Below are 14,129 nucleotides of genomic sequence, written 5' to 3'. Positions count from 1 at the left end.
TGGGCAAAAAGAGACAAATGCAGTCATGATATTAGAATTGATCCTGGGGTCTGGCCACAACCGTAGGGACCTAGTTTCTGCGTCACAGCTTGGAAACAGTTGAGATCCCCACCCCATAACCATACATAAAATTGCTGGGCATGAAAAATTGAATACAGATATATATGCTACAAGGATTGGCCTTGGGGTCTGGCATATTCCCTTGGATCTCATTTGGAGAATATTCTGCCATGATTGCTTAGATATCAAGGTGAGCGATACAGGCCCTATGGGCCTCTTGTTTATAATGGGGATACATGTAGAAAAGAAAAAAAATCAAAATGAGGCAAATATCTTAATGAATAAAGCTCAAAATAAAATTGATTATTTGCATATTCAAATACCTGGCCCTGGGTATGTGTCATCCAATGAAATGGAAGATAATGCAAGGTGAAAAGTAATATTGACCAGCAGGGACACTATATGGCATCAGAAATGTATGTTGATATTTAACTAATTTTGTCATCGTTACATTTCTATTTACAATGATATTTAATTCATTAGATGTTGGTGAGAGAGACATTCAATATTCCTGTTTATCATGACTGTAGGTATAAATATTTAGGTTTTCTTGCTGACTTACCAATATGTCTGTGATGTCTTCATTTCGTTTTTCTGAAATTGATTGCCCATAAATTTCGTGAAACGTTGTATCTTAATTTGTCACGCGCTATTTCTTTATCAGTTTTAGACCAAAAACATGTGGTCGCTGGTCACGTTAAACAATTGGTTATCTATCGAGCTTACTAAATTAGTAAAGACACTTAGTAAGAAATAAACATGTTCGTCTAATACAGGTTGTTACCCAATACAGGCGATAGTAAGAAATGAACATGTTCGTCTAATACAGGTGGTTACCCCTGTATAATAAATGAACATGTTTGTCTAATACAGGTGGTTACCCAATACAGGTGATAGTAAGAAATAAACATGTTCGTCTAATACAGGTGGTTACCCAATACAGGCGATAATAAGAAATGAACATGTTCGTCTAATACAGGTGGGTATATTACCCAATACAGGTGATAATAAGAAACAAACATGTTCGTCTAATACAGGTGGTTACCCAATACAGGCGATACTAATAAATGAACATGTTCGTCTAATACAGGTGGGTATATTACCCAATACAGGTGTTAATAAGAAACAAACATGTTCGTCTAATACAGGTGGTTATATTACCCAATACAGGCGAAAGTAATAAATGAACATGTTCGTCTAATTCAGGTCATTACCCAATACAGGTGATAGTAAGAAACGAACATGTTCGTCTAATACAGGTGGTTATATTACCCAATACAGGCGAAAGTAATAAATGAACATGTTCGTCTAATACAGGTGGTTACCCAATACAGGCAATAGTAAGAAATGAACATGTTCGTCTAATACAGGTGGTTACCTAATACAGGTGATAGTAAGAAACGAACATATTCGTCTAATACAGGTGGTTACCCAATACAGGCAATAATAAGAAATGAACATGTTCGTCTAATACAGGTGGTTACCCAATACAGGTGGTTACCCAATACAGGCGATAGTAAGAAATGAACATGTTCGTCTAATACAGGTGGTTACCCAATACAGGCGATAGTAAGAAATAAACATGTTCGTCTAATACAGGTGGTTACCCAATACAGGTGGTTACCCAATACAGGCGATAGTATGAAATGAACATGTTCGTCTAATACAGGTGGTTACCCAATACAGGCGATAGTAAGAAATGAACATGTTCGTCTAATACAGGTGGTTACCCAATACAGGTGGTTACCCAATACAGGCGATAGTATGAAATGAACATGTTCGTCTAATACAGGTGGTTACCCAATACAGGCGATAGTATGAAATGAACATGTTTGTCTAATACAGGTGGTTACCTATTACAGGTGGTTACCCAATACAGTTGGTTACCCAATACAGGTGGTTACCCAATACAGGTGATTACCCAATACAGGCGATAATAAGAAATGAACATTTTCGTCTAATACAGGTGATTACCCAATACAGGCGATAGTAAGAAATAAACATGTTCATCTTATACAGGTGGTTATATTACCCAATACAGGCGATAGTAAGAAATGAACATGTTCGTCTAATACAAGTGGTTACCCAATACAGGTGATTACATCATACAGCTGATCATTTCAGCAGGTTTGGTAGTAAGATGATATTACCTAAACAGCTATAAAAACATACCTAAATGAATTCCAAAGAAGGGTAGACAACGAGGCAGAATCTTGATTATAGTTGAATTCATTCTAGCCCTGTGTTTACATGCTTTAACTCAAAGGTGACCTATCATCAGAGCTGAACCATTTAAATACAAAGCTAAAATAAACTTTTCTATATGTAAGATGCTGTCGTGTTGTCCACACGCCTTCGGAATTCATTGATGAGCTATTAGCGGAGACTCCATATACTACCAGTATCTATGGCAGTAATCATCTTAATTGTACCAGATTTTCAACTTTTAGGGATGTTGTGTCTCCAGCCTCCTTCAGTGATTTTTTAAAACATTCTTAAATAATTTTACTGTTATTTACAAAAGTTGAACATCTTATTTTTACATTAGGTGCTGTCCCCTTTCTATGTGTTTCAAGTATTCAGTATGAGTGTGTGGTACTCAGACGAGTACTATATCTACGCCACCTGTATCCTCCTCATCACAACCGTCTCCATCAACACATCCATCTACCAAACCAGATCTGTGAGTATAATATCTGTACACATCTACCTAACACAATATGTGAGTTGTTAGCTAAGTAACCAGTGTTAATTCTGTTAAATATTGAAAACTATAATATCTGTACACATCTACCTAACACAATATGTGAGTTGTTAGTTTAGTATGTACACCAGTGTTAATTCTGTTAAATATTGAAAACTATCATATCTGTTATGTCTGTATGTAGATTTCTAATAAATTTAATATACTCTTTACAGAATATGATTTGGGGACATGATACAGTATATAAATAAAAACTATTTTCAGTTTGGTTCAGTAATCCATACGTTAGTCACATTGGAAATCATGTGATACAAATATCTAAATTATTAAAGTTATAAGACAGATTATGGTATCATTCTTTTCATATTCCCCCATATTAATACACAATGAATATACAGATGCAGCGAGCATTGCGTAACACAATTCAAGCTTCAACGACCGTGACGGTTTTCCGTGGCGATAATGAACGTAAGTGTCAATAGGAATTCTACCTATTTCAAATTTTATGTCTGAATCAGAATGATTCATTGAATATTTGGTTTTCAGTTTCAAATTCTGTAATATCAATTAACACTAGCTAGTACAGGATTAAATTGGTGTTAGATCTTCTAAAGTGATGCTTGCTTTAAATGAGCAATTACATCAGTAATGAGTTCTAATAAGGCAAGGGTAGAGCCAATGCCGTGGTTTTCTTAATGGTGGAATAATTTGGTTCTCTGCTCCTCGTCTGGATACCCAGAGTATGCAGGGGATTGAGTAAAAGTGGAAACATCATAAAATAGATTCAATCACAACAGGCGAAGGAGCAATAAGTTATTCTTGTAGTTTATTAGAAGTGTCGACCGGTTTCGCCCCTACAATGGGCTTCTTCAGTAATGAGTTCTATGTATGATGGTGGTCAATTTAATTTCTCTGTAATAATTTGCATGAAATCTAATTTCATTAAAATATAGTACAGTTACGACACACTGAGGTTGTTAATTAAGCAATCAGCGTAACTGTGTTAAAACCTGATCCAATGTCGATTTGTTGGCAGCCTGTAACATCCAATCAGAGGACCTGATCCCTGGTGATGTCATAGAGATCCCGCGGCATGGCTGTATAATGCAGTATGATGCTGTCCTCGTGGCTGGGAACTGTATCGTAGACGAAAGCATGCTCACAGGTAGGTATAGTTACCTGTTCATAGGTATAATAACCTGTACATAGTAACAATTGGGGGGGTGGAGACTCAACGTCACTACAAGGAAGTGGCAGAAGGGATCCCGGGGTGGATACCTTAATGGTATTCAACAGTGCTCATCAGGGAAAGCAGAGCGAATAAAAATCTTTGTACCATAGTTGCAAACATCATGTAACTGTGCTCTGAAGACGTCCTTCCTTTTGTCGAAAAATTTCAGCATTTAGGATGTAAATCAAACCTTACATTTTGTACCAGTTTCAGTGGTGTTGTTGCTCATCAATTCTGTTTTCAGTTACCTGTACATAGGTATGATTATTACCTGTACATATATATATATAGGTATAATTAATTGACATAGGTATATTTACCTGTACATAAGTGTAATAACTTATACATGAAGAGCTGATTGGTAAATTAAAGATTACTACCAATTAAATTAAGGCTTACTTGTATTGTGTCTTACTGAAATTATTGTTTTTTTCTATTTGGTAGGAGAGAGTGTTCCAGTGACGAAAACTCCCCTCCCAAACCCTAAGCTGGTCAAACCCGGTGAACAGATAACTACGACCTTTGACATCAAAGAGCATGCACGTCACATCCTGTTCTGTGGCACACATATAATACAAACACGTTACTACGGTAACAAGAGGGTCAGGGCAGTGGTGGTCAGAACAGGTAATACACCTCATAGATTCGATAAGATTCATTATTTGGAAAATATGTGTTTATCAAAATTTGGTTTTATACACGAGCGATATAAGTATTAAACGTGTTGCAATGTTTTAAAACCAACTAGTCCCTTTGAAAAGCTATTACTGAACAATTGATATGCATTGTTTATTTGTATCATAAAACATAGTCGATCAGAGTGTTCTCAACATTAACAAGCTTCACAAGATAAGTAGGTAGAATACTTTATTATTTGGCGACCGGTTTAGCCAGTTATGTCTCGTCAGGTATACCGATCGGTATCCATGTTCAAGCAAGCACACTATTGATGGACCCTTCCTACATTGAATCGGTATTGGTTCTCCTCTTCCTTCCTTGTCCGATGATGTGATGAAACTGTAAAATTAATGTTTTTCGTGGCCAGGCTTTGGGATGTTTCACCTAGCAATAGAAAGTGTATATACATTGTATCAAATAGGTTACTTGTCAGGGATAGTGTCAATCAATCTTAACTTGATAACCACCACATGTATAGGTATATCAATAAAAATCTGTATTAAGTCATTTAACTGGTTTTTGTGTTGTTGTCCGTAAAATGATGACACTATCTCAAAAGAAGCATGTATTAATATATTGCACGATTGATAATGACTTAACCTTTTCACCTCTAAGTAACTCTAGTAAACTCTTCCATGCATTGATCTGGATAAGTCCATTATGGTCTACAGTGGTTAAAGGGTTAATGTCTGATCATCTCATTCCTTACCTTCTATGCTTCCTACTATCTTGTGTATGACAAAGTTGACATAAATGAATTTTGCATTTGTACCTTGGATGTAAGAGGTTTCTGTTCTCCCCAGGATTCTCCACAGCTAAAGGTGAACTAGTGCGCTCCATCCTCTACCCCAAACCTGTCGACTTTAAGTTTGAGCGTGACACCTACATCTTTGTGGGTGTGCTGGCAATGATCGCAGGTCTCGGCTTTATTTACACCATCATACTGGAGGTAAGAAGTCCATGGAGACTGATGGAGTACTTGTTTGTCAATAAAGTTAAATGTTTATTGTATTTAGATATTTTACTAACCCTACAGTTACCAGCATATAGAACTAACAAGAGTTGTACCAATATATATTGATACATATTCTGAAATAAAAATGCACTTTCATGCAGGCCAACAAGCTTAAGAGTGATCAATATAAGTTGATAAAACTTGTTTTCAGAATAATTGTGAAATACATATTTCCATCGAAATGGACATCAATAAAAGGAGATTTTGAGACTCTACACAAAATCAAGGTCACTGATAAAAAATCTGAGAAAACAACATGTATTTCAAACACTTCACATTTCTTACCAAGAGGATTAAGTGATGTGATAGTTATGTTTTACATCCAGGAGATTGAGGGGATTCTCGATAATGAAAACCCACAAGCTTCAGCAAGTAGAATTGTCATAATCATCATAATGTATACCGGGAAATTCTTGCCCTTCAACGGTAAAATCCATTTTTTCCCCATACTAAATTTGCCCTTCAAATTTCGTTACCGGTACTAAGTATATCATGTTGTTTACAAATGTTCACTCTAATAATAATAGCCCACATTGAGGAGGGCAAAAAAGACAAACTGCAGCGAAAAAATGTCCTGGTATGCAATATGTGCATGTTATATATATATGCAAGACAACACACTTGTGCTTTTCTAACGAATCAGAAAGCATGAGTTTATTGCGCGGACGAATATATTCATGAGTGTGTTGTCTTGCTTTTATCACATACCTTCAATATTTGGTAGAGATAGATACAAAGATTTTATAAACTTTGATATTTTTTGCAAATACCGGGAACTTTTCAGTTCGACATGACAAGGGGATTCCCATAAAAAGTAGTTCCGGTTTGTAGGGAAATACAACATTCCGTATTGCACATGTGTATTTCATGGTCTGAAAATTGCTTGTATTACTATAACAAGATTCAACAGGTATGTGATAAATATATATATACTACTATGTTATAAAAGCATAGCTTGATTACTATTATATTGTACTGTATGGAAATTTAAATTAAACTGCAGGGAAAATTTCTCAGTATACAGTATGTGCATGTAATGAGAGTTGTATATGTTTTACTTTGGTGTAAACACATACCTTGATTATCATTATATTGTACTGTATCCTAAATTGACTGTACATTATAACATTCATGTTGTAGATTCAGTATGGTGAGGATGCTAAGGACATTGCCCTCCATTCCCTTGATATCATCACTATCACCGTACCTCCTGCACTGCCAGCGGCACTCACGGTGGGCATTATCTTCGCCCAGAGACGCCTGAAATCTCACGGCATCTACTGCATCAGCCCGCGGGCCATTAACATAGCTGGTAGTATTAACGCGGTGTGTTTTGACAAGGTAAGCTGTGATTACTATCATGGTATTTCGACTTGTTTTAATTTCTCGTTCCTGATATTGTATCAGTTTTTTCAACCAATAATCATAATGTTCTTAGTTCATTTCACTCATAAACTCACTAAATCATTTCATGAAACTCTTGGTTCATTTTTCTCAACTGACTGAGTTGTTTTACAAAACTCTGTATAAACTTTTCTTTTGGAAAATAAATCAATAAAAACTTAACAAAAACTCCTTTAAGTAATTTTAGAAAATTACTTTTGACATGTTTATACCAGACAGACAAATTTTTGTCCCCACTGACACGTTTTATATACCTGTCAACATTGACAGGAGTATTATGGTATGGTATTATTCATCTGTCTGATAACAATATATATCAAGTTATTGCCATTGCTGAGTATTTCATTTAAAATAATGAGTCCAAAATAAGTGGAACAGACTGGAACATCAATTAAGCAAAGAACTATCCCTGAAGGGAATGGGAAGGGGTACAAATCTTCATATTAATGTCAGTTTAATATGTGGATATGATGCGTTACAGACCGGCACTCTGACGGAGGATGGACTTATGATGCAAGGTGTTGTACCATCTGAAGGTGCTTGGTAGGTATAGCATACTGAACACGTGGAATCAGGTTTTCTGCCTTGTTTCTTAGATTCATACCTATTCAATGAGAAAACTAATAATAAAATCTATTTCTTATGTGTGATATAAACTGAAACCTCAACCTAAGGGTAAGGTTTTGGAGTTTAGCATGAGACTTTGCCGAGGAATGCTAAGCTTCAAGAATTTTTCTTTTGGGTTGAAATTTCTCAGCATCATCACACAGGAGTGACTGATTATTTTCTCCCACAATTCCTACCATGAAAATAATTGTTAAGGTGAACTGAATGCACGTGTCACACCATCATCAATAGCGTATAAAATGTATCATAAAATTGGTGATGTGACCCAGCTGCTAATGCTGTATAAAGTGATGATGCACTGGTGACATTTTCAAAACAATATCACATGGGAGATAACCCTGTCTTGAGGTAGGTGAGGACAGGTTTATCTTTTCCTTTGCAAAAACAAAAATACACACTCAGGTGAAATAAAGGTGAAAACTTGTCATAAGTTCAGTATGAGAGATATATCACAGATAGTAAACATCATGATAGTAGTTTTCAGTTTTGTTGTAGTGGACAATCAACATTTTTATATTATGAACATCTTTCACAAATCAACTTATCCCATTGCTGATGTACAAATTTGTTTCAGTAGCATAAACTTACAAAACTGTGACAGCAAATCTTGAACTTAGCCAGCATTGTGTCACTTTAAAACATCACAAGATGATATCACAATGAAAGACTAAATAAAAGTGATAACTTTGTAAATCATTGTAAGTCAACCAAATTCAAATTTACTAACAAGTCTTAAAAATATTTCCAGTTTCCAGGAAGAGATCCGCCAGATGTCTGACGTTTCCAAGGGGACCTTGCTGGTGTGTATGGCAACCTGCCATTCTCTCACTAAGATTGATGGTGTTCTCAGTGGTGATCCCCTGGACCTCATCATGTTTGCATCCGTCGGCTGGGTAAGAATTCACCCTAGTATCATTCTCTGTACCCTGTAACTGCCAAAAGGTTCATCACTCTCAAACCATTATATATTTTGGGATGTGTTGGCTGTTGATATTTGAAGGGTTTATTTTCTCTGAGGTGATCATACTTATGTCTAACAGATTCTATTGATGTATATAAAGTGTAAAACTTACAGTCTGTGATTCTCTGGAGGGGAGTATACTAGGATTGATCTTGTTTATGTAATGTGTGTCATAACAGTCTGTTATTATGTGGGTAGGACTTGGAGGAGCCAGGCCATGAGGAGTCTCACAGATTTGATATGATGGTGCCTACAATTGTCTACCCATCTGTATCACCAGACGTCCTCAAGGACACCATCGACTTCGCAGATAAGGTACAAAGATTATACAGCATCCCAAAAGTTAATTTATAAGGATTCAAGCTAGTTCTTATTTACAAATATGAATTCACGAGTAATTTATTAAACATTTATTGACCGGGTAGGTGTTTGCTATGAATGCTTGTTTCATGTGATGGTTATATTCCCCAAGGGTGAAACCTGAGGAGCATGTAACTTCCGGGGGTAAACAAACTTTCATATCACCCTTCAACCAGGGCCATAAATTGTTGATTCTACAAAATTAAAATTTTATGAAACGCATTCTGAGTCATTATCACGTTTAACTCATTCATCCCTGAAATTTCATAATGAACAATACCAACCTTTGAATTGGAAGAGTTCAAATGTTTCTTCAGGGGTGAATGAGTTAAATGACAGAATCAACAACAACAAAATCTTACTTTAGATTTGTACAGTTGGTTGTCTGCCTTTATTATACGGGGGGAATTATGGTATAGTGTCTGCGTCGATCCGTCCGTTCGGTTCAAGTTTGGGTCCAAGTTTCTTCAGTGGTCTACAGTTCAGTCAGATCATGTGTTTTTGTCCTAATTTTTGGCAGGGATGTTCATGTGGGGTCGAACAAGGACAACATGGATTTAATTTGGGAAAATAATTTCTATTTTTGGAAATTTTAGACGTGTTTGGGACTTAACTTCTCTCGCACAATTTCTTGGTTAAAGTTTTGGTGCAAGTTTTTTCAGTGGCGTACAGTTCAGTAAGATCATGTGGTATTGTCCTAATTTTTGGCATGGATGTTTATGTTAGGTCTAACAGGACAATATGGATTTAATTTGGGAAAATAATTCCTGTTTTTGTAAATTGTATATACATAGGCAATTATGGTAGACATGTCCCTATAAACCCACAAGTCTAATCAAATTAAGGGGAGTCAAAAACATACTGTCAAGGGTCTACTGCATGCCCTGATTAAGAGGCATTAGGCAGTACATTAGCAAAGAACCAATATCATAAATGTGAACATTACAGTGATGACAATCACACTTGGAAACAAAAGCATCAGTGCAATCATTTTTATCACATAGACATGACACTGGCTACCAGGTACTTTAAATATCAAACAAACAAAAAATCATTGGATAGGGTCAGACGGGCGTATTTTGCATCCGTTTGCGGTGCTCTTGTTGTTGATGTGGTAAAAGATGAAAAAATATTGAGAATTTTAGAGATGTTTCTAAAGGGAGCACATGCTACCATGAGACACAATGTTTTGTCAAGTGATCTACATAGTGATTTGTCTAACGGCTATTTGGTGCGAATGTTCAGTGTTAAAATGCAAAATTTATTCTTGGCATCTGTCGATCTCAAAAAGTGATACATTCACCTCTTAAAAATCTCAGTCATTTATGAGTTCATGTATGATATCAGGTTGACCCACAGCCACTGGAGGAGTACGGAATCCTGCGTCAGTTCACATTCAGCTCCAGTCTACAGCGTATGTCTGTCATCGTGAGACAGCTCCAGTCCACGAACTTTGAGCTGTACTGTAAAGGTTCACCTGAGATGATCGCCAGCCTCTGTAGACCAAGCACAGGTAAATAGGACACCTTTAGCACATTTATCACCAGATTTACTTGTTAAATACTTTGGAAGTTGATAAGGTGTTGATAAAGTTTTGAAAATATTTTTTTTACTAAATATGTGATAATATGTCATAATTAGAGTCTGACATGGTCCTAGCAGTGGTTGACACTTGCACGGCAATGTGTTGTATCCTTGAGGAAGATACTTTACTCCGCTTGTTCCAGTCTACTCAGCTGTAAATGAGTACGTGGTTGGGCAGAGATAGAATTGTTGAATGCTAGCTGTAAGCGCCGAAATGGCATCTCCGGCTGTATGCTCCCCAGGGAGTTGAGAAATGTACTGGCTAGTTGCAAAGGCCCTATAACCACGGGTAATAATTGTGAACCGCTTTGAGACGACCTACGAACTAGGTTGTGATAAAGCGGTATATAAGAACCTCCAATTATTATTTATTATTATTTAATTGTTCTCAAAACCAAAATCTGACCAATCCCAAGGCTAATAAACAGTGTTATCTGTACTTTGAAGAAAGAGTTACTCTGAGGTCATAGCTGGTCAATTGGACTGTTATGCTGCTGCACAAGGCACTTTTATCTTTCATCAGAACATTATTCTGAGATCACAAGTATGTAAGATTCTTTAACAGTGTACAGGTTAGTTGACTCATGTAATTTGCAAGCTTAAGGTGGTGCATATGGTAAGTTTGATTCTGTCCTGAGGAAATCCAATGGAGGAGAGTAGACATGTGATATCAGGAGTGAAGCCCTTAGACTTAGATTTTAAAGATAACAAATAAGTTGCTAAGCTGCTGAATTGGTGGTATACTTTAATTTTGGAAGTGTCATTGGTGGAGATTTTATTCCTAAATCCATAATCAGCCTTTGACACGATGAATTTTCACACAAATTTGCTTGGTTTGAGGAAATTTCCTGCTAATTGGATTAATTTTGTAGCTCACTGAAATTGTTTTGCATGACTCAAAGGATTTAGCACTGGAATATTAAATTTAAACTAATATGGTATGACATCCCAGGTGGAGTATAAAATGATCTGTGGTAGATGTTTGCTGTGCTGTAGCATTCAAGTGTTGGAAGCACAGTCCCACTACAAACAGAACACAATACATCTCCAGCACACATGCAGGCATACACACATAGGGAGATATTAGCCAGGTGGCATAGGACTAGTAATTAGTGCCTGATAAGGCAGCTGCTGCAAATTCCTCAAATTGGTATTGATTTATGTATATGCTAACTGTATTGAGTGTATAAATTGTATATCTATGTACTGTAAAGCGCTTTAGAGTGGCTTATTCTAGCTATATCAAATGTTGTATATTATTATATGAACGTGTTTGTCAGCTGCATTGTAAATAAACCCTAAATTCTGTTTGATTTCCAGTACCTGACAACTTCCAGAGTGTGTTGAGTTCCTATACCCAACACGGTTACCGTGTGATCGCTCTGGCCTGGAAACCACTGTCTTCTAAAATAAACTACGTCAAAATACAGAGGATGCAGAGGTAAGCTCCAACGCCTGTCTGTCATAGCCTAAGATATAACATTATAGCCATGCTTCCTTTATGTATTAAGACATTTTACAAACAGCTAGTATTATTTAAATCTTTTGTGCTAGCCACCACATTTTGGTGTTGTGTAGTGTGTAGTTGTATCATTAGTATCATTACTATGTATATATGACACAGCAACAAAGGGGAGTAAACATTTTATTGTTGGGGGAAGGGGGGGGGCACATTTTCCCTCATTATTGTGTGTATATGATAGGATGTAGGAATTTTTACTATTTCAAGTATGTGACATGACAATGCAGGGGGGAGAACAAGCATGTGATGACTTGAAATCGGGAATAAATGCTGAAATGAGGAAACTGCCGACATGATAAAAGCTAAGGAGGAAGTGGGTACATGGACAGCTTTTGTATTTGGAAAGCGTTAGCTGGTTATATGACTTTTCATGGTTTCTGAGCTGACTCCAGAAAATGAAATGAAAAGAAAATAATCCTTCATACCAAGGGAATGTCCATCTCATGGGTTCCAAATTTGGTAAAACCAGAGGTCCAATTTAAATTGCATGGTTTACAATTTGAGATAAGTTTTTTATGTGTTTATCAAATCTCAACATTTAATCTGTTAGTTACATGTCTGTAGTGAGGCATTTAAGCTGTTAGTTACATGTCTGTAATGAGGCATTGAAGCTGTTAGTTACATGTCTGTAGTGAGGCATTGAAGCTGTTAGTTACATGTCTGTAGTGAGGCATATAAGCTGTTAGTTACTTGTCTGTAGTAAGGCATATAAGCTGTTAGTTACATGTCAGCAGTGAGGCATTTAAGCTGTTAGTTACATGTCTGTAGTGAGGCATTTAAGCTGTTAGTTACATGTCAGCAGTGAGGCATATAAGCTGTTAGTTACATGTCAGCAGTGAGGCATATAAGCTGTTAGTTACATGTCAGCAGTGAGGCATATAAGCTGTTAGTTACATGTCAGCAGTGAGGCATATAAGCTGTTAGTTACATGTCAGCAGTGAGGCATATAAGCTGTTAGTTACATGTCAGCAGTGAGGCATATAAGCTGTTAGTTACATGTCAGCAGTGAGGCATATAAGCTGTTAGTTACATGTCAGCAGTGAGGCATATAAGCTGTTAGTTACATGTCAGCAGTGAGGCATATAAGCTGTTAGTTACATGTCAGCAGTGAGGCATATAAGCTGTTAGTTACATGTCAGCAGTGAGGCATATAAGCTGTTAGTTACATGTCAGCAGTGAGGCATATAAGCTGTTAGTTACATGTCAGCAGTGAGGCATATAAGTTGTTAGTTACATGTCTGTAGTGAGGGATTTAAGCTGTTAGTTACATGTCTGTAGTGTGGCATTTAAGCTGTTAGTTACATGTCTGTAGTGTGGCATTTAAGCTGTTAGTTACATGTCTGTAGTGAGGCATTTAAGCTGTTAGTTACATGTCTGTAGTGAGGCATTGAAGCTGTTAGTTACATGTCTGTAGTGAGGCATTGAAGCTGTTAGTTACATGTCTGTAGTGAGGCATTTAAGCTGTTAGTTACATGTCTGTAGTGTGGCATTTAAGCTGTTAGTTACATGTCTGTAGTGAGGCATTGAAGCTGTTAGTTACATGTCTGTAGTGAGGCATTGAAGCTGTTAGTTACATGTCTGTAGTGAGGCATTTAAGCTGTTAGTTACATGTCTGTAGTGAGGCATTTAAGCTGTTAGTTACATGTCTGTAGTGAGGCATTGAAGCTGTTAGTTACATGTCTGTAGTGAGGCATTGAAGCTGTTAGTTACATGTCTGTAGTGAGGCATTGAAGCTGTTAGTTACATGTCTGTAGTGAGGCATTGAAGCTGTTAGTTACATGTCTGTAGTGAGGCATTGAAGCTGTTAGTTACATGTCTGTAGTGAGGCATTGAAGCTGTTAGTTACATGTCTGTAGTGAGGCATTGAAGCTGTTAGTTACATGTCTGTAGTGAGGCATTGAAGCTGTTAGTTACATGTCTGTAGTGAGGCATTGAAGCTGTTAGTTACATGTCTGTAGTGAGGCATTGAAGCTGTTAGTTACA

The 14,129-nt window shown here is 36.8% G+C and overlaps 1 protein-coding gene across 3 annotated transcripts in view; it reads left to right on the top strand.

Annotated features, from left to right (window-relative positions):
* LOC110462762 (probable cation-transporting ATPase 13A3) overlaps positions 1 to 14,129 on the top strand; it is a 57,431-nt gene that overhangs the window by 28,613 nt on the left and 14,689 nt on the right. For all 3 annotated transcript variants that reach the window (XM_021516911.1, XM_021516912.1, XM_021516910.1), the window contains 11 exons: positions 2,609 to 2,743; positions 3,163 to 3,232; positions 3,801 to 3,929; positions 4,440 to 4,622; positions 5,477 to 5,622; positions 6,829 to 7,029; positions 7,574 to 7,635; positions 8,468 to 8,612; positions 8,879 to 8,995; positions 10,388 to 10,553; positions 11,945 to 12,065. In XM_021516911.1, the coding sequence (XP_021372586.1) occupies positions 2,609 to 2,743; positions 3,163 to 3,232; positions 3,801 to 3,929; positions 4,440 to 4,622; positions 5,477 to 5,622; positions 6,829 to 7,029; positions 7,574 to 7,635; positions 8,468 to 8,612; positions 8,879 to 8,995; positions 10,388 to 10,553; positions 11,945 to 12,065 (1,475 nt within the window). The remainder of the gene's footprint in view (positions 1 to 2,608; positions 2,744 to 3,162; positions 3,233 to 3,800; positions 3,930 to 4,439; positions 4,623 to 5,476; positions 5,623 to 6,828; positions 7,030 to 7,573; positions 7,636 to 8,467; positions 8,613 to 8,878; positions 8,996 to 10,387; positions 10,554 to 11,944; positions 12,066 to 14,129) is intronic.

The sequence above is a fragment of the Mizuhopecten yessoensis genome, unplaced genomic scaffold (genome assembly GCF_002113885.1).
Source record: "Mizuhopecten yessoensis strain PY_sf001 unplaced genomic scaffold, ASM211388v2 scaffold10829, whole genome shotgun sequence".
In the NCBI taxonomy this organism is placed as follows: domain Eukaryota; kingdom Metazoa; phylum Mollusca; class Bivalvia; order Pectinida; family Pectinidae; genus Mizuhopecten; species Mizuhopecten yessoensis.
This window is presented reverse-complemented; position numbering and strand designations above follow the sequence as displayed.